The 26,039-nt window shown below is 36.5% G+C and overlaps 1 protein-coding gene across 7 annotated transcripts in view; it reads right to left on the reverse strand.

The window, feature by feature from the left end:
• Nucleotides 1–2,480: 2,480 nt before the first annotated feature.
• Nucleotides 2,481–26,039, reverse strand: part of LOC119520249 (zinc finger protein 596-like) — a 31,145-nt gene continuing 7,586 nt past the window's right edge. For 6 of the 7 annotated variants that reach the window (XM_037817954.1, XM_037817949.1, XM_037817950.1 and 3 more), the window contains 5 exons: nt 9,019–9,101; nt 6,717–6,843; nt 5,873–5,968; nt 5,272–5,351; nt 2,481–4,837 (listed from right to left, as the gene is read on the reverse strand). In XM_037817954.1, the coding sequence (XP_037673882.1) occupies nt 3,632–4,837; nt 5,272–5,351; nt 5,873–5,968; nt 6,717–6,843; nt 9,019–9,030 (1,521 nt within the window). In that variant the 5' untranslated portion in view covers nt 9,031–9,101 and the 3' untranslated portion in view covers nt 2,481–3,631. The remainder of the gene's footprint in view (nt 4,838–5,271; nt 5,352–5,872; nt 5,969–6,716; nt 6,844–9,018; nt 9,102–26,039) is intronic. The other variant, XM_037817956.1, reaches the window with a different exon arrangement.

Below are 26,039 nucleotides of genomic sequence, written 5' to 3' on the forward strand. Positions count from 1 at the left end.
GATGCTGACTCCTTCTCTCTCTGCTGCTCTCATATACCACCTGTTTTCTGTTCTGATAGTGAAGAACCAATTATTCCTTCTGATATAGAAGCATATTTAACAGAACTTTTACCTAAAAACACTCAAGTACAATTTTCAAATGATAAAAAGTGGAAAGGCCTTACTATAATAACTAGGACAGATGATTCATATCCTGCAAGTCCTATATTAGATTATACTGAAGGAGAAGTTAAATGATTAAAAAATGCTGTGAATATTTTCAAGAAAGCAGAAAGGCCCTGTCAACCTTCTTAGACCTAGATAACACGTAATCACCTGGTCAAATAATAGTAATCTCTTTCCTAATTTTTAGACATTATATAAGTAAAAGTATGTTATACTGCTCTTACAGATGTCATCGCTTAATTATTAAAAATATTATCTGTAGAGTTTTACAGGCATTCAAGGTGAAGTCTCTGATGAGGTGGATACCCTCCTTTGACCTTAAACCACTCATGGATTGAGGCGCTTTGCTTTGTGAGACATTTGTATTCATAAAGACTCTTTCAGTGTAAAAACAGAATATGATTTGATTGAATGTAAATCAAAAATGCTATAAATTCTTGTAACTGAGACAAGGGGGAGCTCCCTGATCTCATGTGGGGGCTCCCAGGCTTGGCAATGTATGAATTAATTTTTACATTGTCAACTTGTTCCTTTTACCATAAGTGCTCCTTCAGTAAAAATGTGTTAAAGTTGAATTCTTGTCTTGAGTGTTCTTTACTTATAAACTATTGTCTGTCCCTATACTCTTAATTGAGTGGGAGGTTACTTGATGAAGCCAAAACCCATTGAATCATGACCCGATAAGGCTCAGGGCTTTTCTAACAGGGATCATGGGTTTGAGGTGTAGAGAGATGAACCTGTGACATCGGGACTTGAACAATAACGGACAACTTCCCTACTTTTTGTCCGGGTTTCAACTTTGGGACAACCAGGAAAGACCACATATGCTAGCCACTAACCTTTCACACAGGATGCCCCACTTCTAATTAGCCCATCCATACTCATCTTCTCCATGCCAACAGTCTCCAAACAGGACACAGGTGAAATCTTCCCTTTTCCCATTATAATTCTAGCCCATTCCTCCATCCGCCTTTGATTTGCTGCGTCAGGTGAGTGATGGTAGCTGACTCCCCTGCTATAGAAAGCCATTATAGATAGCCTGTTCCCCTTTGGGTATTATTCACTTATTTCCATAACAGAAAAGAAATGGACCATTAAAAACCATGGAAGAAGTGATTCTAGTACCATCTCTGCCACCCTAAATAAATTATGGGCAAGAAGCTCTGATAATCAGTTGGAATGAAAAGAAACTGTAGAGTATGGAAATTAAGACAGAAGGTTGAACCTTATTCTGTACAGATGAAAACAGCAAAAATAATGGGGTAATTATATAAAAAACAATTATCTACAGTTTCAACACATTCATTCATACACTAGTTATATAACAATGACAAAGAACATCTTATTTTTCTGCAGATTCATTGTCTGTTGATAGATTTCATGAAAGTGTTCTAATTTCTTGCTTAGTATTTTGCACTCAGTTTCTTTTGCTCTTTTTGCAGACCTCAATGACTTGCAGTTATCTTTCAACTGCTTTTGATATTCTGTAAAGGTAAAATAGTTTCCCCCATATGAATGTGCATGTAGATTTAAAAAAATGTACTGGATTTGTTTGAGGTAGAGAAAGGAAAGGTATGAGAATCCTGAAAGCACAAAGCCATTCTGTACCTTTCCAATTTCAAATCATTTCTGCTAATTGGGGAATACTTCCAAAAACAAAACATATCTTCAAGGTTACAGTTAATGAACACTGAGGATGTCAGCTTAACTTGTACTTCTTTCAGGTCTTCCTCAAGTGCTGATGTGGTCATTTTTGCCTGCTCATTCTCATTCCTAGGACAAGCATTTTCCTTCTTAAATTTATTTGCCTCCTTAGACAGAAGAATATTTTGCCTCTTGGTTTCTGTTATACATTTCTTCATTTCACTGATTGTTCCAAAATGGATATATTTTGGACAATTTCAGCATTTTCATCCTTGAAATTCTTTATCTTGCTAGCATTTTGCTGTAAATTATCTTCATACATATGAGGCTTAACCTTCCGTGCGGGCTTGGCCGCTGCAGGCCAGTCGAAGAGGCGCCGCCGCCGTGGCCCATCTCTGCCCCCACCACGGCACTCGCTAGGGTGGCCACCACTGCAGGAAGCTCGACAGCGGCGCTGCCCCCACAACCCATTTTTAATGGAGGGAATGACACCAATGCCTAATCAATATTGGGAGAATTCCCATCCCCTGTCTTCCCAATACTCCATGACTTACAACCATATAATTTTTAGAGTGAATTTTAACTCCATTTTAAGGTACAAGACCAATAGTGGCAGTGTAAAGGAAAATGTTTCATCACCAGAAATTAATCCCACGTTATCTATTTATATTCTATTCATTATTGCTATATGCATACTTATTCAAAGTATATAATATTTATGACACATAATCTTGGTCTGTACATTCTTCAGTTAACAAAGTTCCCTGCTTTAACACTCATCATATTTATGTTTACATTTCTATGAAAAAATAGAAGCTGACCAACATTATAGAATTTTCAGCTACAGCTTTCACATCATAATTATTTGCAAGTGTATTGGGAAAAACTTTGACTTCCTTCCCTACAACTCATTAAAAAATAATGCATTCAGCATTCCCGGATCACTTCACAATCCTAGTTTTAATTTATTTTTCAGGTAAAACTGAATTCATGGTTGAATTGTGTTGTAAAACATTGCTGTTAGATGTTTTCCCCTGTCTGATATTCCTGATGTGAACTCCAGCTGAACACTTGGTGATTTTATTTTAGGGTTGACATTTCCTCAATATGAGAAATTAAACACTGATGAATAAATTCAAAGCCACCAAGGACTTTTCTTCATTCATATATATATATTTTCAGAGAATATTTTATAAAATGTGAAACTTCACATATATTCCACACATTGCTGTGTAAGCAATGGATTTCACACATTTCATCTTTGAATTATTGTTCTATTAATAATTATCTCCTAGAATTCTCCTTCAGTTTCCTCCCATTGATAATGTCTTTCCAAATATCCAGTATTTTGGTTTTGCAGTTATTCCTATTCTGAGCTATTCTTGTATATGCCAAGGCTGGAGCTCAGCTGAAATCTATTATATGTAATTACAGAGTGTTCCTCCCAGGATAGTGTAATCATGTTATTTAAGGATAGATTGTAAAAAGGCATTCAGGCATTGATCACATTGACAGGGATTTATACTCCTGTGTGTGTTTTTTGTTTTTTTTTTTAACTTTTTATAGTTGGTAGCTGTCTGAAAACCCTTCCACATGCCCAACATAGTAAATGAGTTCTATGATGTTCCTAACGGTAGAATTATGTCTAATAGTTTTCCCACATAGATGGCAGACATGTTTTCTCCCAGTGTTAATTATCTTGTGTTTTCTGAGGGTCACTCTAACAGTGAAGCCTTCCCCGCAAAAAAAGCCAACATATGGTTTCTTCCCATGTGAGTTCTCCGAATTCGCCTAAGGGTACCACATTGGCTGAAGGATTACCTCATAAATGGCAGACATTTGCTTTGTCCCTATTGTGAGTTCTCCCATGTTGCCTAAGTCGACCACTTTTACTGAAGGATTTCCCACATATATTGCAGACAAATGGTATCTCCACAGTGTGAGTTCTCTCATGTTTCCTACGGCTACCAAACTGACTGAAGGATTTCCCACATACATTGCAAATGTATGGTTTCTCCCCAGTGTGAGTTCTCTCATGATTCCTAAGGCTACCACAATGACTGAATGATTTCCCACATCGTTGGCAGTTGTATGGTTTCTCCCCAGTGTGAATTCTTGCATGTCGCCTGAGAGCAGTACGATGAGTGAAGCCTTTCCCACATAGATGGCATACATATGGTTTCTCCCCAGTGTGAGTTCTCTCATGTCCCCTAAGGTGACCACGTTGACTGAAGGATTTCCCACATAGATGGCAGGCATATGGTGTCTCTCCAGTGTGAGTTCTCTTATGATTACTAAGGCTACCACATTGACTGAAGGATTTCCCACATGTGTTGCAGACATATGGTTTCTCCCCAGTGTGAGTTCTCTTGTGATCCCTAAGGTTACACCAATGACTGAAGGATTTCCCACAAACATGGCAGATGTATGGTTTCTCCCCAGTGTGAGTTCTCACATGTGGTCCGAGGGCAGTTCTACGAGTGAAGTCTTTCCCACAAAAAGGGCAGACATATGGTTTCTCCCCTGTGTGAGATTTCTCATGTTGCCTAAGGTTAACACGATAGTTATAGGATTTCCCACATAGATGGCAAACGTATGGTTTCTCCCCCTTGTGAGTTCTCACATGTACTCTGAGATTAGAACTATCAGTAAAGATTTTCCCACATTGGTGGCAGACACATGCTTTTTCCCCAGTGTGGCTTCTCTTATGTTCCTTAAGGTTACAACATCGACTGAAGGATTTCCCACATCGATGGCAGACATATCGTTTCTCTCCAGTGCAAGTTCTCTCATGCTGTCTAAGGACAGAAATATTTCTGAAGGCTTTTCCACATAGATGACAGTCATATGAATTACTTCCTGCCCGAATTTGCTTATGTCTACTAAAGAATGATGTGAAATTGACAGTTTTTTGAAATTGTTCATTTAGATAGGGCTTTGTTTCCATGTCAGCCAATGTTGAGTGAATTAAATCTTCTCCCAAATCAATACTTCCAAAGGGATCTTCTCCAATGTTAGAAATCTGCTGCTATAAATGAGAAGAAAAATTGTTAATGGTATGCCTACATATACTCATCAATTCAACTCTCTAGTCTAATAATTCAGTGAGGCTTCAGTTAAAATTCATCATGTTATCTACATGAAAAGGATGGGCTACTTTCTTGTTTGTAGAGATTCTTTTTAGAATCTCAACTGCAGAGCCATCTAAGTAATGTTGAATCCTTCAATATGTTTCAAAGAATAGGTATATTAACATGTTTAGGCCATTGTAGTTTTATAAGACTTCAGGTTATGGTTTTTAGCTCAGGTTAATTTTTCCCTTAATTGAAACTCTCCAAAACTTATTGACAGGACATTATTTACTTCCATATTTAATTACAGTCAGATGATTGTGCTGAACTCCTAGACTATTCAATCCCAGCTATTTATTTGGAAGACCGCTGATCACACTTATAAGCTTACCTTTGACTCGATGGTATATTTGTCCTTATTGCAGATACATGGTATAATTATTTCTTCTTTTCTGTGGTCACTTTGTCTGCCTGAAATAATTTTAAAAACACTACATAGTAGCATTAGCCACCTGAAATATTAAAACACTTCCAAGACTAAAGTGACTATGTTTCAAATATTGTCATTTAAATGGGAAAGAACCTAAAATTAAGGTGCATTCCAGAACATTGCAAAACTTTTTATGGAAATAGAGAACTAAGATATTTTTGGTATTAAAGTTAGGGAAAATAATAAGATGGCATGGTGGGTGGTAAGAGAGAATTCCTCATACAGAAGGACAGGAAAAGGGCCACTATGTGTAAGACTGACTCCTATAAGGACATAAATATCTCTTTACCTAAGCCAAAGACAATCATAGATGGATTCTTAACTAGAGATTGATACATGTATAGAATCATTGCACAATTTGTGGAGTTTTCCCCCAAAGTCATAGCCTACATTTCAGGGAATATCACTCAATTAAGGAAATCTTCAGTTGATGTTTCTAAAGACCTTCTCATTCATTGACCAGGTCCCTCATCTTATTGAAGTACAGTGCCCAAGAACTCACCTGTACTCTGTCCTTGGAGAAATCCTAATCCTTCTCTCCACAGTTCCTCTCCTTGTTCCAACTGGGAAACCACTTCTGATTTACAGAGCTGATACCCTATTATGAGAAACAGAAGCATAGATTTTGAGTTCAATGTTGATACACATTCATGGTCATCAAATCTAGGGAGTAACAACTAAGAACAATAAGGAAAACTGTGAAAAGCAGCACAAGGGAGTGTAATTTAAACACTGTATATTGATAATCCATTTGCAGAAATGGATGATCCTGACCCTCAAAGTCCTTATGTATATGTTGATGTCCATGCCTAAATTCACAGACAACAGTATCCTCAGTCTTTATATACAGGAACAATTATAACTTCAGAGTAGTTGAAGAGTATTTTATAAAAGAATCCATTAAAATAGGCTCCACCCAATCTATGTTCTATGTGGAAAAGAGCATGTCAATTATTTTTCTACTGTGTTCTGAAACTGCACCAGAGCCCAGTAGGATAATAACTATTTAGAGAACATTGATTTTATCCATAGAAATAATATTCATTGAGTTCTCAAAGAGTTCTGAATTGTGGAAGTTGAGCCACAAAAATGACATGAAATTTTAGTCAGGAATATCACAGGACACTGGTTTGACAAATAAGATGTAAGGAAAAACTAGAAGAGATAGTTTCTTACAAGTAGTCACAAGTTTATAAAAGAATCAGAGCAGAAATCAGAGTGGAATGTGGGGAAGTTGTCAAGATACTTGAATTAATTGATGAAAGATTAGATGGATGGATGGATGGATGGATGGATGGATAGATGGACAGATGTATATATGACAGGGAAAATTTTAAGAAACTCACCCAATGACACCAGATGATGGATACTCTCCAGCATAACATCTCTGAACAGGTTTCTCTGTGTTGTGTCCATCAAGGCCCACTCTTCTGCATCAAAATCTATAGCTACATCATTGAAGGTCACCGATTCCTAAAACATCATAGGCAACTGAGTTCACACAAGGCTATTCCTACCAATATCCATAGTACATTGGTTGAAATGATGGCACTGAGGAAGGGAAAGCGTTGTGTGTATAAAAAGACAAAATTGTGTTAGGAATTCCAGTCACATCATTCTTACTGTTAACCTGGCATCTATCTTTCAGATACACTCACAGAGACATACAAACTCAGCATACAAACAAGTTCACCAGAAGGCAATACTGCATAACATATCATGTGATGTAACCTGAAAATTGCCCACAAACTGACAACAATGATCATCAAATTTGCTCATGAGAATCCATAAGTAAATCTCCATCAATTTCAAATAAATACACAGACTCATCATTAGGGAAGCATTATTCATGATCTTCCACTTTTTAACATAATGATTATTGAATTATTCCCATCCATCCTATAAAAATATTTTTGCATTCTGCCTCAGCATCCATCTTGCAGGAAGCCGTTTGCATTAACACTGACCTATGGCCTAATTAACAACTGTCTATCCCTCCAGTCTAAACTCACCAGCATTCAAACCGACCTCTTTGGTCACCACCCACATCACTGACATGCATCACCCAGAACCCTCAGGTGGTCCCAAATGCTATGGTAACCATCCCTACAAACCTGGGACCCTGAGTGTCCTTCCCCTTTCATAGGTATTTGCTTTAAACTAACCAATTTCTAACACCTGTGGAAAATCTACTAACTTACTCCCTTATGCCACATTAAAAGCAGAAACCCATTGATCCTTTTTGCTCTGCTTTTTTGCTGCCTAAACACAAAGAGGGCTGTTCACACTTCACACTGACTCCACATGGCAACCCTGTCTCCCCAGGTTCTTGGAGTAATAAATTACATTTTTCATGTAATATTGTCTCCTTACCCCATTTTGTGACATCTCACCTCCACCTGGACACAAATTTGAAATTCAACTTAACCAATTTGAGGCAGCTGCAATGATCTCAGTTTCCTTGTCTATGAAATGGTTTAACAAAATGTTACAAGTTAGACTGATGATTCCTATCTAACCAACACTTGTTAAGTGCAAGTGATAAATCTGATTCAATAAAATGGTGGAAAGACTCAAAGCAATGTATGTATTTCTATAGAAGTCTACAAACTTTAAACAGAACTTGGGGACAGTAGGTTCTTCCTCTTTCAACTCCACAAAACTCAGGTGTTTATTATGATATGAGGGTAGGATGTGCAGTAACAGAAACCATGGCCCCCTGTGGCTGGTATACTTAAGTACAGTCCTAGGCTGACTCTTCATCTGGTAGAAGGCCACCCATACTCAATATTCTCCTACACCTCCAAATGCAGTTTTCATTGTGTCTCTTGTATATTCATCTTGACTCTGTTCAAGGATAAATAGACTCTTCCTTGGTTCTGGTCTCTCTTTCTCAGCAGATCTTCAAGTATTTTCAGTGGTCCTAAAATTTTACCGTCCTTACAATGTTCCTCCTGTGTGCACAGCTTAAAGTAAGGAAACAATATTCCCTACTCATTGCTTCAACTTGCCAAGTTGTACAAATGCTGTTAACATGCAAGACAATGTTTAACTGGGGACAAGATGGTAATGAGAATTTCTTTTCCAAGTGTGAAAATATATTCTATCAAAAGTATAAGAAGTTTACTATTGGGTAATATAAATAATTTCCATTGCCTTTTGTGGTCTCTTTCTAATTCTCTCCTGAACACAGTATAGCAATGACCCTGCCACTCATAACACTGGACTGATTGAACTCACCTGATGAGCCATATGCCTCCCTATTGGAGTGTTAGGTTGTGCAGTTACTCATCTCTATCCCCTGTGTTCACCACAATCCTAAGCACATTACTACCACTAACATAGTGAATGAGCGAATTACCTCCCAACTGAGATCACAGGCTCCATGAGGCAAATAAATCCTCTCACATCTCTTCTGTGAACACACAGCTTTAACAGAGGCTGGAACAAATTAGTGTAAATGGTAAACAGATTTCTAATTCACTTCTTGGACCACCATAATTATACCAGAGTCCTGGGTATACTTAAATGGATCTCAAATATGTGATTATTTCATGACTGTACTTAGCATCTGCCAGGCCAGTAGGAGGGCTAGGCATATTTTTGAATACAGTTTTATTTCAGTAGAAATAGTAATTCCCTTCTCACCAGTGTTTGCATTGTCGATAGTTCTGCTACCAACCGTCTTCCTCTGGTTTTTCACTCTCAGTCTCAGCAATAAGCATCCAATGCTGAGGATGGAGAAAGAAGACATGAGACTCAAAACCTGTCCACATTTTCCAGACCCACTTGTCACATATTCCCAAATCTTCAGCTGGAAATAACTACCCCCCAGTCTAACCAGCAGAAACCTGTAGTGTACTCTAAGAGAAACAGAGGAAGGCCATGGCTCATGTTGCTAATAATGAAAATGTGAATACAGGTATCTTAAAGATAAGAACATGAAAATCAAGTTTCATGTACTAATTGTCCCTTGGTGGTCAGAGTTTTTCAATCCCCCTATGACTCAAGAATAGGTATCTCTAACTCATACCACATGAGATTTTGGTCTTCTGCTACAGGAAAATATTGTGGAAATTCCCCCCGTATTCTTTGGTTATGCAGCACCATTGCTGCTCCACATCTACCTGCCCTCTGAACACTCATTCCCTCCCTCCCTGCCCTATCCTGCCCCTGCCCTTCTTTATGAAATTGCGCTAAATCATCTTGGTTCAACTCCTTTGGATTTCTGGAAAGAACACTGCCTCAAACCCCTCAAAACTGACTTTCAGATCTTTCCCTAACGGATCTGGATATTTATTATGCAACTTCAAAATTAATTTATGATGGGGTTAATCAATTGAACTAACTTCATTTGGCAAGATCAATGATGTCCATCCTCCAAATCAAGAACTCAAAATCCCCTGTGTAGGAAAGTAACAGGGGTACATGTTCATAAGTTTTCTGTCTTGTTCTACAATACTCAAGGCAAGAAGGGTCAGAAACCATGGATTGAAGGGGTTTGTGAGGCTTTCTAGTTGCTTCATCTGATAATTAAGTAAAGGAGTTGTTGTAGACCGGTCCCATACTAATCTTCATTTGTAGGAATTTGCATGCATTTATCTATCTCTCTATGTCTATGTGTTGTAGGTATGTGTGTGCGTGTTTGTACATCTGTGTGAAAGCATTAATCATGTATAACCAGTAAATTATCCCTAGAGCACTGTTAATTATTAAATATATTTCACAGACAATTGATGATAATTTGTCATAAGCAATAGTAGGTTAAACTCACCAAGTTGTATCTGAGGCCCAGAAATAAAGAGAAAATAAGGTGTATAATGTGTGACCCTGCCTGGTGATTAACTGTATTTGCTTATTTAATCCTCATGATAATCCTGCCGTTCATTGTTCTTTTTTTACCAAGTTAACAAATGACATGATCAGAGTTCTGAAAATTTTAGTATTATGCCAAAATTACATGACTAGAAAATGACACAGCTTGATTTAGAATTTTGCTCTGCCTGTCTGCCAAGCTTAAATTCTTGGAGTGTAACATATTAGTCAGATTTTTACCTGGAATATCTCTTTCATATCAAATATCAGAAGTCCCACACTGTGGCCACAACCTCCCCTCCTAGCTTTGTCACAAAATTACTACCCACAACCAGATTTTCCTCCTCCATGGGGACCTAAAATGTACTGACCCTCCTGATAAACATCATCACCTATCTCTCATTTTTACTGCCAAGTATTTTTTTCACATTTGTAATTTCAACAATTACCAAGACCAACATTATGTCCCTATGGTTATTTACCACATCTAACAATCTAACCCTCAATACTCAGTGACTCCAAATACCTGCAATTTTCCATGACTACATCTGGCACAGTACTGGAGTAAGATATTGATCCTGGTCTAAACACAGATTCACAAATTCTAGAAGCTTTCAAATATACCTGGTAACTGTATTCTGTCTTGCTAATTAATTCCTTCCTGCATACTACATGAATACTCCAAATCTTCTCCATGCCTTTTGAATCTCATGCACTCTATCATTTCTACACATTTTCAACAGATGAGATTAACTCCTCCTAAGCAGATGGATAATTTAATTTTCCAAATTATACTAAAATACCACAATATCTTCAAATATCCCTGAATGCATACACATTAGTTATCCCTTCTCTCCTACTAAATAGAAAAGTCATGTTACCTCTGGCTAAGTCCAATGTCTCCAACTGATTTCCATCTCATGTTTCATTGTGAATTATATTACCAATTATAAATTAAATCTCCTTATCAGAAATCTCTCCCTCTCTTCACAATCCATCTCATCATTTAAATTCATTTTTGACTCTTCCACTTTGAAAAAAACTGAAGCAAATTTCCTCTGAATGTATTGTCTCCCAAGTTTTGCTCTCCATACCCTCCCCTTGATGAACTGAAAAAGCACCTACCCTGTCCTCATATGCACCTCACCCTTTGACTCACAAGGCTCAACCCTGCTATCCCCTTTCATAAAACTTGTCCCAGTGAATAATTCCTTACTTGGAACCAAAAATTGGACCACAATCTCCTTTTCAGAACTTTCTTTTCTTCCTTGCTTTCTTTGACATCACAGTCTCCTTGATTGTATTCAAACTACTCTAGACACTCCTTCCCCATGTCCACTACAAAGAACTCAAACAACACTGTTGCAACATCTTGAATGGGTCTGTTGACACATTTATTCAATTTCCTTAATTTCTTCCATTGCTATCTCTAAATTGAAACTGATAAAACACTTGTCTGGATACTATTGCTGAGTTACCATGGATTTTGCTTAATTATGTGTACCTAAAATGAAATACAGTGCAAAACACTCTTCTATACCCAAAGTGTAAATATTACTCCTCCCCCAATCTCAAATCTTAGTTAAAGGCTCCACCAGGCATTCAGGGATTGATCTCTTATATGACCTCTTGAAAAAATGAAGCATAATTAAACATTGCTATTATCTCTACTGAGGAGTATTCTCATGCTTCATTTCCAGTCCAATCCACAAACATATCTTCTCATTCCATACTCATTTTCTTTCAATCACATTTCAAATGTCAGTCTTTCAGAGATGCCTTCACTGAATTCAACAAACTTAGTCTTTTGTTTCCACTATTCAATTGAGCTCCTATTATTCAGAAAACTCACCCAATATGCCATTATAGATCTAACTATCTATCTTTCTATCTATCCCTCTGTCCAACTATCTATTTATGTTCTCTCTCAAAACTGGTCTAAATGCAGAAAAATCAACCTCTGGTAAGATCAGGCAAGGTTCCCTTCAAACAATAACTTACACATTTTAAATACCGAGAAATATCATGTTATAATCTTCTAACATACCCTCAGAATATCTGCCCCCAAATGCCTAAGTCAGATTAAACAATTACATTCTGATTAAATTTTGATTTATGAAAAAGGGAGGGCTGTCCCTCCTGGTAAAAATTATCCCCAACACTCACAAGAACTCAAATAAATTGGGAAACAAAATGAAGCAGTCTCCATTGAGCATGTTTCCTCTACACTTTGGAGCTCAGAGCTTCTTTTGTTCTCTAGCAAAAACACTGTTTTGAAGGTAAACCCTCTTTCTTTGGCACTGATAACTGCAGGAGACCTAGAATCTTTAGAACACTCCTTGATTAAGTGGAATGTGAATCATGAGAAATCTAATTAAGTTATGCCTATTTTATCAAATATTTACCCTCTAATTAGGTAAATTGCATAGACGCAATAAGGAAAAACAGATTACGTCCTTTAATTATACCATTCTTTTTATGACCCAAAGGCAACCTTTATATGTTTTCTCAGCAGACTCTCTGTTTTGTGGGTTTTGGTTGTTTTGAGCAGTAATATAACCAATCTACAGGAAGATAATACTTCGTTGTTTTTTTTTTTTTTTACTTTTTAGAGAACTTGCAATCTACCAACTTTCTCTCAGGCTGTGGGCATCCATGTGACACTATATAAAGTGAAATAATTTTGTGGAAATTTATATTCAAGGAATAAGTATATTACTCCATTCTAGAATGTACATATTTTTGTACCAAGAAAAAGAAAGAACATTCAGCATAGTTCTCTTCTAGTCAGGTTAAGCTAAATTCCTAAGGACTGGAAAGCCAACAAGCTTCAAAATATTAGGAATTTTTGGAGTAAATGAAGTCTTCATTATTGATTTTCCTATAAGTGAGATGTGATTTAAAAAATTAACAAAATTACACAACATAAAATTAGGATATGTCTTTAGATATAAAGAATATACCATTTCTTAAGAAAAAATCTAACAACAAATTTTCCTTTTAGTCTCTGGCATTTAATAGAGAAAGGAATAAGTTGCCATTTTTAAAATGCATTCTCCTGTAATTAAAACAAAGTAGTATGATTATTTTACTAACAAGGATTTTACATCATCAAATATTAAATTCTTATGGTTCTCTTACATGTTCCTATGTTTCCATTGCCTAGTTATGACAAAATGCTTGAGGCAAGTGTTGGTCCCCTTTTACCATAAATAAATATATGATAATGCATAAACAAATATAAGTTTGAGGTCAAATCTGGGAACAGAGACAAAGTAAAGAGAGAAATAATAGTATGTGAAATTTAAGTAGTACAATTTGAAGATTCTGAAGTACTGCCTTGAGGAAAAACATGTCTGAAAATTGATAGGATTTATGAAATGGGAATGAGTGAGGCTGGTTCATGTATAATTAAATGGAGAAGTCATCAGAAACCCAAACTGTAGGACTCATCGAGGTCAACAAAATTCTGAAGTGGGTTCCCCAGGAAAGCAGCACTTTACTCTTCTCCTGAATTCCTGTACTGTTCAGCTTTTTCTCTGGTGATGTCACCTCTATTGTATCATCCTTTAATATAGGGAAAAAAGCTCATAAACCTAATCAGTGCTACATTAGACAGGACATGCCCTGTTTACATAGATAATAAATCTATTCAAGGCTTTATTGTGTGGGACACACCTTGTTCACATTGACTGGATTCATCAATTAAAAATGTAAAAACAACAAAATGCTAAAACACATTTCCTTTTTTCATTAAATACATATTTTTGACTGAATTCTTTGTACGAGGAAATTTCTGGATCCTGAGATAGAGCAGAGACTAAGACATGCTTGATCACTATAGAAAAAAAACCTGGAATTCTCTAGAGGAAGGGGGCAATTAAAAATAAAATGCATATTATAGTGTTACTGTTGACCACAGACTCCATTTCGCTTTGATTATATTTTTCCTCAATACCATCCCCTTTCCATCACTCTGCATAGTTGACATTCATTTGTTCTCCCACATGAAAGAACATTTTTATATTTGTATATTTAGTCAAAATCATTCACCACTCCAGCTTTTGCTAAGTTAAACAGTTCCAGTCTTTATCTTCTATCTTTACCTCACAAGTCATACATGCCCCTAGCACACCTCTTTCAAGTTTCCTCATGGACATATTTTTTCAGTATATGTAAAATATTTTGCTACCATCACACAGTATTATGCTATCTACTTCTGGATCCATACAGTTCAATCATGCTGAACATTCTGTAGTCCTTCAGCATCTAATGCACAAACTCTACCCTATTTCTATCTCTTGACAGCCTGTATTATGAGCTTTAACATTCAAAGTTTGCTCATTAATATTAGTTCATATTAGTGAGACCATATAGTATTTGTCTTTTTGTTTATGGCTAACTTCACTCAACATAATGTCCTCAAGGTTCATCCATGTTATTATATGTTCAGTGTCTTTGTTCTTATAGCTGCATAATATTCCATTGTGTGTATATACCACCTTTTGTTTATCCACTTGTCTGTTAATGGACATTTGGTCTGTTTCCATCTCTTGGCTATTGTGAATAATGCCATGAGAAACATTGATTTACAAATTTCCATTTGTGTCTTAACTTTCAGTTCCTCTGAGTATATACCTAGTAATAGAATAGCTAGGTCAAATGGCAATCAATAGTTAGCTTCCTGAGGAACCACCACACTGTCTTCCAGGGTGGCTGCACCATTCTACATTTCCAACAGTGAATCAGTGTCCCTCATTCTCCAGATCCTCTCCAACACTTGTAATTTTCTGATTTTTGGATAATGGCCATTCTGGTAAGTGTGAGATGATATCTCATTGTGGTTTTGCTTTGCATTTCCCTAACAGCCAGTGAAATTGAGCAATTTTTCAAGTTTCTGAGTCATTTTTATTTCCTTTTCAGAAAAGGCTCTGTTCATGTCTCTTGCTCATTTTTTAATTGGGTTGTTGATCTTTCTGTTGAGTTGTAGGATCACTTTATATATTCATGATATTAAACTCTTATCTGATATGTGGTTTCCAAATATCATCACCCATTGTGTGGGCTGCCTTTTTACTTTTCTGACAAAGACCTTTGATGTGCAGAAGTGTTTAATTTTGAGGAGATCCCATTTGTCTATCTGTTTGTTGCTTGCTTGTGCTTTGGGTGTAAGGTCTAGGAAACCACCTCCCATCACAAGATCTTTAAGATATTGCCCTACATTTTCTTCTAAGAGTCTTGTGGTCTTAGCACAATGTTTAGATCCTTGATCCATTGTTAATTTTTGGATAAGGTGTGAGATAGGAGTCCTCTTTCATTCTTTTGGAAATAGATATTGTGCCAGTTTGAATGTATTATATCCCCCAGAAAAATCCATACTCTTTGATGCAATCTTGTGGGGCAGACATTTTAGTGCTGATTAGATTGGAATTCTTTGATTGTTTCCATGGAGATGTGCCCCACCCAACTGTAGGTGATAACTCTGACGAGAAAATTTCCATGGAGGTGTGGCCCCACCCATTCAGCATAGGCCTTGATTACTGGAGCAATATATAAGCTGAGACAGAAGGAGTGAGCTTGCTACAGCCAAGAGGGACACTCTGAAGAATGCCCAGGAGCTGAGAGGAGCTGTGGATGAGAGACAGTTTGAACACGGCTCTTGAAAGCAGACTTTTGCTCTGGAGAAGCTAAGAAAGGACAAACACCCCAAGAACTAAGAGTGACATTTTTGAGGAATGTCCTGGAAGAAAGCCATTTTGAAACCAGAACTTTGGAGCAGATGCCAGCCACATGCCTTCCCAGCTAACAGAGGTTTTCTGGACACCACTGGCCATCCTCCACTGAAGGTACCCAATTGCTAATGTGTTATCTTGGACACTTTATGGCCTTAAGACTGTAACTACACAACCAAATAAACCCCTTTTATAAAAGCCAATCCATCTCTGGTGTTTTGCATTCTGGCAGCATTAACAAATTAGAACACATATCCAGTTCTCCAAACTCCATTTATTGAAGAGGCTGCTCTATCCCAGTTGCTTTGGCTTCACTGCCTTATAAAAGATCAATCGTCCATAGATGAGAGGGTCTATTTCTGAACACTCAATTCAATTCCATTGGTCAGTATACCTATCCTTATGCCAGTACAATGCTGTTTTGACCACTGCAGCTTTGTAATATGTTTCAAAGTCACGTAGTGTGAGACCTCCCACTTCCTTCCTCTTTCTCAAGATATTCTTGGCTATGCAGGGTACCTTGCCCTTCCAAATAAATTTGGTTATTGGTTTTTCTATTTCTGGAAAGTAAGTTGCTGGGATTTTAATTGGTATTGCATTCAATCTATAAATCAGTTTAGACAGAATTGACATCTTAATTATAATCTTTCAATCCATGAACACAGTATTTTCTTCCATTTTTTAAGTCCTGTAGGATTTCTTGTAGCAGTTTCTTGTAGTTTTCTTTGTATAGGTCTTTTGTGGACTTCAAGTTTATTCCTAAATACTTGATTCTGTTGGTTGCTATTGTAAATGTAATTTTTTTCTTGATTTCTTCCTCTTGTTGCACATTATTTGTGTATAAGAACACTACAGATTTTTTGCTTGTTGAGCTTGTAGCCTGCCACTTTGCTGTATTCATTTAGTTCTAATAGCTTGGCTGTAGATTATTCTGGATTTTCTACATATAGAATCATGTCATCTGCTAAGTGTGAAAGTTTTACTCCTTTCTCTCCATGAATATATGTGTTATGGGTATCCCAAAAGGAGAAGAGAGGGGACAAGGGGTAGAAAGAATAATAGAAGAAATACTGAAAATTTCCCAACTCTTATGAAAGACAGAAAATTACAGATTCAAGAAGGACAGTGTACCCCAAACAGAATAGATCACCATAGACTTACTCCAAGACACTTATTGAACAGATTGTCCAATGTCAAAGACAAAGAGAGAATTCTGAAAGCAGCAAGAAAAAAGCAATTCATCACATACAAGGGAAGCTCAAGATGGCTATGTACTGATTTCTCTGCAGAAACCATAGAGGCAAGAAGACAGTGGTATGATATATTTAAGATACTGAAAGAGAAAAACTGCCAACCAAGAATTCTATAACCAGCAAAATTTGCTTCAAAAATGAGGAAGAGATTAAATATTTTCAGAAAAACAGAACCTGAGAGACTTTGTGAATAAGAGACCAGTGCTACAAGAAATACTAAAGGGAGTGCTACAGACTGACAGGAAAAGACAGGAGAGAAGAGGGTAGAAATGAAGATTATCAGGAAGGGTAAAAGGAGACAGAGGAAAAAAAATAAAATATGACATAAAATCCAAAAGATAAAGTGGTAGAAGAAAGTAGTGCCCTTAAAGTAATAATACTAAATGTTAATGGATTAAGCTCTCCAATAAAAAGACATAGACTGGCAGAATAGATTTAAAAACAGGATCCATCTATATGCTGTTGACAAGAAACTCACTTCAGATACAAGGACAAAAATAAGCTGAAAATGAAAGGTTGGAAAAAGATATTTCATGCAAACAACAACCAGAAGAAAATGGGAGCAGCTATATTAATATCAGACAAATTTGACTTCAAAAGAAAAACAACTAAAAGAGACAGAAGGACACTAAATATTAATAAAGGGGTCAAGTCATCAAGAAAACATTACAATCATAACTTCATTCACCAAGTCAAAGTGCCCCAAAACACATGAGGCAAACACTGAGAACAATGAAAGAAGTAGATACCTCTATAATAAATAGTTGAGACTTTAATTAACCACTTTAATCAATGGATAGAACATCTAGACAGCAGTTCAAAAATGAAACAGAGATGTTGAATTGTATGACAAATGAACTAGACTTGACAGACATTTATAGAACATTATACCCCACAACAGAAGGATACACTTTTTTCTCAAGTGCTCATGGAACATTCTCTGAGATAGACCACATGTTGGGTCACAAAGCAAGTCTCAACATATTTAGAAAAATATTGATATTGTACAAAACACTTTCTTGGACCATAATAGAATGAAATTGGAAATAAATAACAGGCAGAAGGTCATAAAATTCACATATATATGGAGGCTAAACAACACACTCTTAGAAAACCAGTGGGTAAAGAAGAAATTACAAGAGAAATTAGGAAGTACTTTGAGGCAAATGAAAATGAAAATACAACATATCAAAACTTATGGGATGCAGCAAACAGGGTGCTGAGAGGGAAATTTATTGCCCTAAAAGCCTATATTAAAAGAAAAGAGAGAGAGCAAAAATTGAGGAATTAACTGTTCACCTGGAAGAACTAGAGAAAGAACAGCAAACTAACCCCAAAGCAAACAGAAAGACAGAAATAACAAAGATCAGAGCAGAAATAAAAGAAATTGAAAACAGGGAAACAATAGAGAGAATTAACAAAACCAGAAGTTGGTTCTTTGAGAAAATCAATAAAATTAATGAACCCCTAGATAAGCTAACAAAAAAAGTGAGTGAATGCAAATAAATGCAATCAGAAATGGGAAAGGAGACAAAACTAGTGACCCCACAGAAATAAAGGAAATAATGAGAAGATACTATGAGCAACTATATGCTCATAAACTAGACAACATAAATAAATGGTCAACTTCCTAGAAAAGCATAAACAACCAAGATTGACTAAAGAAGAAATAGATGACCTGGACAAACAAATCACAAGTGAAGAGATTGAGTCAGTTATCAAAAAGCTCCCAAAAAACAAAAGCCCAAAACCAGATGGATTCACACAAGTGAATTCTACCAAGCATTCAAGAAAGAAGTAGTACCAAACCTGTTCAAACTCTTCAAAAAAACTGAAGAGAAGAGAAAGCCACCTAACTCATTCTATGATGCCACCATTACCCTAATACAAAAATCAGACAAAGATACTACAAAAACATAAATTGTGCATTGATCCCTTTAATGAATCTAGATGCAAAAACACTCAACAAAATACTTGCAAATCAAATCCAGCAACACATTAAAAGAATTATACACCATGACCAGTTGGGATTTATTCCAGGTATGCAAGGCTGGTTCAACACAAGAAAATCATTTAATGTAATACACCACATTAATAAATAAAATAAAGTGGAAGAAACACATGATCATCTTGATAAATGAAGAAAAATCATTTGACAAAATTCAACATCCTTTCCTGATGGAAACACTTCAAAAGATAGGAATAGATTGGAACTTTTTCAATATGATAAAGGCAATATATGAAAAACCCACAGCTAATATACTCAATGGAGAAAGGCTGAAAGCTTTCCCTCTAAGATCAGGAACAAGACAGAGATGCCTTCTGTCACCATTGTTATTCAACATTGTACTGGAAGTCCTAGCTGGAGTAATTAAGGAAGAAAAAGAAATAAAAGGGATCCAAATTGGAGAGGAAGAATTAAAACTCAGTGTTTGCAGATGATATGACTCTATATGTAGAAAATCCAGAAAAATCTGCAGCAAATCTACTATAACTAGTCAATGATTACAGGAAAGTGGCAGGTCTCACACTACCTGACTTTGAAACATATTACAAAGCTACAGTGTTCAAAACAGCATGGTACTGCAATAAGGATAAATATACCAACCAATGGAATCAAACTGAGTGTTCAGAAATATACCCTCACATCTATGGACAACTGATCTTTCTTAAGGCAGTCAAGCCAAAGCAACTGGGACAGAACAGGCTCTTCAATAGACAGTGTTTGGAGAACTGGATATCCATTTCCAAAACAATGAAAGAGGACTCCTATCTCACAATTTATACACAAATTAATTCAAAATGGATCAAAGACCTAAACATTAGTGCTTAGACCATAAGACTCTTAGAAGAAAATGTAGGGCAATATCTTAAAGATCTTGTGATAGGAGGTGGTTTCCTAGACCTTACACCCAAAGCATGAGCACCCGAAGAACAAACAGACAAATGGGATCTCCTCAGAATTAAACACTTTTGTACATCAAAGGACCTTGTCAGAAAAGCAAAAATGCAGCCTATGAAATAGGAGACAATATTTGGAAACCACATATCTGTATTGTTTTTGTATCATTGTTGCAACTTTTTTATAAGTTTGAAAAAGTTTCAAAATAAAAAGTTAAAAAAAGAAATATATTCTTATGAACATTCATATATTTATCTCTTATATTTGCACATGTGTTAGAATTTCTCTAGGGCATGTCTGGGTAAGAATTGCAGTTTCATGCACCTACTATTTCTACTAGATAATTCAATGTGTTCTCCACTGCAATTAAACTAACTTTACACACCCACCAGCCGAGTATGAGTTCCTGTTGCTCCACATCCTTGCCAGCACTTCAAAATGTCATACCTTTTAAAATATTTGCCAATGCTGTAAATGTAAAATGACATATATTGTGGTTCTAATACACTGACAGTATCTTTTTATAAGTTTATTAGACATTTAGATTTCCTTGTCTGTAAAATTCTTGTTAAATCTAACTATCTGTACAGGACTTCTATTTTCATATGTGGATATATTGTCAAAGATTTCTCATGTTCCATTAACTGCTTTGTCTGTCTGCAAGAGCTCCATTTGCACTTGTTGCCTCTTCCTGGAAAGCTGGTCCTGCAGGTTTTGGCCTGGCTCACACTTCCCTGCATGTATGTCCTTGTGCAAAGCAGGCTTTTTAGATAATTTTAATCTAAACTATTTCTTAACCTCATATTACTTTTTATCTCCTATCTCCTTATTTATTCTTATATCCTTAACCACTATCTTATATTTATATTGACTTCTTTGCTTATTGCCTGTATCCTACACTAGAATGTGAAGCCATGAGAACTGAGACCTTGTCTATCTTCTTCACTGGTGCATCTTCAGTAACAATGAAATAATACTTGGAACATAGTAGGCATTTAATGAAAATGTTTTTAAGGAAGAGGTGGAGAAATTGATGTAAAATTTCTCTGTCATTTATGAAATGAGGAATCTTGAACAAGTTACTTAATAATTCTGAATGGTACCTTTATATTGTCAGTATTCTTTCCTTCTTTAAGGCCTTAGAGATAATAGATGTAATGCACCCACCATAGCAACTGACACACAGAAATGCTTTTTGAATGACAGACAATAATATGTTTAGTCTTCCGACAAGAAGAAATGAGATATAACGTGCATGAGAGAACCCAAAATGTCAATATGTGAATTATCTGAGAATTTCAACTTCTCATTAACTATAAAAACAATGAAAGAAGAAAAAAAGAAGACAGAACATTCTGTATCTAGTGGAAACAAATGAGGGAATCTTTTATGAGACTAAAGTCTTCTCATGGAAACAAAGACTGGAAAAAAGGAACCCAGAAATCTTTCCTCTCTCTTTTCATCCTTGCTTTTTATCTGCAGTCAGTTTAAGTCATCTTATTGCAATCAGTTGTCCCTGTTTTGGCAAAAAAATAGGCAACCAACAGTTGCAGGGTGTTTATGTTACATATCCAGCCAAACAGAAAGAGGTTGATGTTACTTTCTTGGACCTTATTCCACATTCTTATGGAAATGATTGATTTGACTATTTTGGTTTATATGCCCACCTTTCAGCAAATCAGTTGTGGCCAGAAAACTGGAATTTTATTGCACAAATATTGTGGCTCCCTCTGATCCATGCAGGTAGCGAGAGGAATTGCCTATTCCCAAAAAGGTTAACAGGGCTGGGGTGATAACAAGTAAGTGTCCATTTCAACTATGTATTTTTTTAAATAGTGTATCATTTTGAAGTATCAGCCCAAGAAAGATCCATAGAAGGAAGAGGTAGTATACTGAAATTCTTCCCCATCCCTAGTTAACCAGCTGAGAAAATTCAGAGCAGTCATTCTGGACAGTAAGAGGGATAAATTAAATAATCTAATTTTTTTTTTTTTTTTTTGCTGTTTTAAAGTCCTATGATTCCGCCCTTTCAATGACAGATTAAATTTCAGGATATGTTGATGGATATAAACAAAAATTATTTCCTGGCTTCTTAAAAACAAGCTACATAATTTTTCTAGATCCCTTATCTAAGGCTGTAATTATATGATTCTACAGTAAATGAATAATTTCAAACATGAATCCTATAGTTAGAGAGAAACCAAGAATGTATTTCTTCTCTAACATTAAAGAAAGATAGAAACTGAAACTTTGCATGACTCCAAAGTCCAAGGGACTGAGAAAGATATATTTTTATTTTCTCATTTCACCTAGCATTTTTCAGGAGGGGTCAATCCCCATGGTGGCAACTACTAGCAAACTTTGACAGTACCATAACCAATTGCAATGCCTCTTCTTTCTGATAGTAAGAACCCATTTTATTCTATATGTGCAATTTGGCTCCTTTCTGTCATAAATCTCCTCTCCTGAATGACAGTTTGAGGAAACAGATATGTTTGCTTGATTTGTCTCATTCCATGGGAAATTTCACTCCCCTGGAATCTCATCCACATGGTGTCAACTACTTTTCAATTTGTAGCCCTCAAATTAAAAAGGCCTTAGCTACAGACCAATGAAGCACCGGACAAAGGAGGTAAGACTGCGTATCCTTTGTGATCCCCAACCTGAGGGCACCTTGGAGCTGGTCCACACCATTGGGCACCTTGGAGCTGGTCCACACCATTCTTGTGAGCCCTTGGCCCTGTTTTTGCTGGGAGAGACTGACCTGAGAAAGTTCTCTCAGGTGTCCCTCCCTCAAGAATTTTTCCTCCAGGCATAAGTAGCTTCAGACAATGAAAGAATTGTGAAAAACTAGGACAGTCTGGAACAATCTGGACAAAGTCCTGCAGACATCAAACACCTGGGAAAAGGAGGTCTGTCTCCCGGGAACCACAGGGGACAACTGAAACAGGAGAACTCTAAAACAGCTAACAAGCGAAAGCCTGGGATAAGACAGAGGCCCAGTAAAACAGGAAAACCCTGCACACTTCATTCATGTTGGGCAGGCTTTTCTGATGGGGGACTGAGATCAAGAAAATATGTCTTATCACCAACTGGTTTCAATAGCAAGAAACAGACCTCTCAGGGAATAAATCCCAGAGTTAACATTCTAAAATATTAAAATGTACACAGGGCAGCAAGAGTACAAGATGAAGAAAGAAACAGGAATTGATGGCTCTTACAAAGGAAAAGGATAAAAATCCAGAAAATTACCAATGAATAAGATGAGAATGTGGGTATATGGAACAAAGCCTGAAAAAAAATCTTCAAAATGTTCAAGAAGATGAAGGAAACTATAGAAAAAATGCTAAAGGATATGAGGTAAACAATAAGAGTCTTAGAAATTTTAAAAAGAAACCAAACAGAATGTGATGGTTTGGAACTGTATGTAAGCCAGAAAATTTGTTCTGAAAGCAATTCCATTCCTGTGGGTATAAGCTTATTTTAAGGAGGTTTTCATGAGGTTACTCCAGTTAAGATGTGGCCCAGGGTCTTAATCCTTTTACCAGAATCCTTTATAAAAGAATGTAATTCAGACAAAGAGACAGAAAACTATGGAAGCAAGAAGCTGAAAGCAAGAAAAATCAGGAAGAGACACCATCATAAGCTACAATGTGCCTTGCCATGTGACAGGGGTCCAGGATCACCACCGGCCAGCATTCAGGGAGAAAGCATTGCCTTGATGACTTGATTTGGACACGCTCATGGCCTCAAAACTGTAAGCTTATAAGCTAATATATTCCCATTTATTGATATCTGCTTTCTGTAGCTGAGAAAACTGACTACAAATGACAAAAATCTAAATATTGCTTCTGAATTGGGTAATAAGAAGAGGCAAGAATAATTGTGAGGTTCTTGTAAAAAAAAAAAAAAAGGCCTAGGATGCTTTGTAGAGATTCTTGGTAGAAATATGAACACTAAGGGTACTTCTGATAAGGCCTTAAACAAAAATGAAGAATATGATATCACAAACTATTAGAAAGGTGACCCTTGCTTAAAATTCTGCTTTCCAACCAGATGCCTGATGAGGGTGGTGGTAAGAGCACGGCCATCACCTCAATGATTGAAGATATCGGATCCTCCACCCCAGTGTTTGGAAGGAGCATGGCTGCTGGGCAAGCACTTGGAAGGGTGGGGCTGCCGCTCCATCTGCCTTCAGTTGAGACGTCATGCTGGAGGTAAATCTTATGCATTACGTAGTTATCTCTTTTTAGTTCTCAGTGTACCAGAACAGCTAGAAGGAAATACCTGCAACTGTTGAACTGCAAACCAGTAACATGTAATCTTGAAGATTACTGTATAACTAGATAGCTTACACAGTGTAACTGTGTGATTGTGAAAACCTTGTGGCTCACACTCCCTTTATCCAGTGTATGGACAGGTGAGTAGAAAAAATGGGGACAAAAATTAAATGAATAATAGGGAGGGATGAGGGGATGAGCTGATTGAGATGTTCATTTTAACTTTTATTTTTATTCTTATTTTTTTGAATAATGAAAATATTTAAAATTGTGGTGATGAATGCACTACTATGTGATGGTACTGAAAACAACTGATTGTACACTGTGGATGATTGTATGGTACGTGAATGCAGCTTAATAAAACTGAATAAAAATGAGGGAGAGATTAAGACATTGATAAACAAAGGTGATGTAGCTCATCACCACAAATCTACCCTATAAGCAATGATAAATGGAGTTCTTCAGACTGTTGGGAAAGCACATGAGATTGTCTTTCAAAGTGGTGTAAAGAAATAAAGACCTGTTGTCACAGGATAATATCCCCACTGAGGAATTTGATATTGAGGATGCTGACTCTTTCTCTCTGTGCTGCTCTCATAAACCACATGATGTTTTCTGTTTTGATGGTGAAGAATCAGTTATTCTTTGTGATTTAGAAGCTTATCTAAAATACTCAAGTACAATTTCCAAGTGATAAAAAGTAGAAAGCAGTTACTATAATAACTGGAACAGATGATTCACATCCTTAAAGTTCTATATTATAAGATTATACTGAAGGAGAAGCTAAACAGTTAAAAAAGCTGTGGATATTTTCAAAAAAGCAGAAAGGCCCTCTCAACCTTCTTAGATATAGATAACATGTAATCATCTAGTCCTCTGTGTAAAAAGAAAACAGCATGGGGCTGCAGCTGTTACTATAATCACAGAAAAGTTGTAAGTAATGTAGCAATGCTGCGTAGAGTTGTAATCAAATGTCTGTTTATCAGCATGATATAATGGCTAAACTAATCATAGACTGAAATAGGAAAACTATCAGTAAGTTAGAAACAAGTAATAGCAATCTCTTTTCTAATTTTTAGATTTCATATAAGCAAAAGGTAAGTTATATTGCTCTTACAGAAGTCATATCTTAATTAGTAGAAATATTTACAGTAGAGTTTTGTGGACATTCAAGGCTGTCTCTGATAATGCTGGATACCCTCCTTTGATCTTGAACCATTCTTGGATCAAGACACTTGTGAATTATTCGTGGATCAGAACACTTTGTGGGTCACTCATGTTTCACAACACATCATTTACCACTCATGGTTAAAATGTCAAAATAGAGTGTGATTTAATTAAATGTACTCTAAATCAAAAAGGCTATAAATAATCTGTAACTCAGAAAGGGGAGAGCCCTCTGATTTCATGTCCAGCTGCATCTGGAGGAGCACGGGCTCCCAGACTTTGTAATGTATCAAATAATTTTTACATTGCAAACTTGTTCCTTTTACCTTAAGTGCTCCTTTAGTAAAAATGTGTTGAAGTTAAATTCTTGCCATGTGTGCTCTTTACTTATAAACTATTTTCTGTCCCTATGCTCTTAACTGAGTGGGAGGTTACTTGATGAAGCCCAAACCAACTGAATGTTGACCTGATAAGGCTCAGGCCTTTTCTAACAGAGAGCATAGGTTTGAACTATAAAGAG

This window comes from Choloepus didactylus, chromosome 25 (assembly GCF_015220235.1).
Source record: "Choloepus didactylus isolate mChoDid1 chromosome 25, mChoDid1.pri, whole genome shotgun sequence".
Classification (NCBI taxonomy): Eukaryota; Metazoa; Chordata; class Mammalia; order Pilosa; family Megalonychidae; genus Choloepus; species Choloepus didactylus.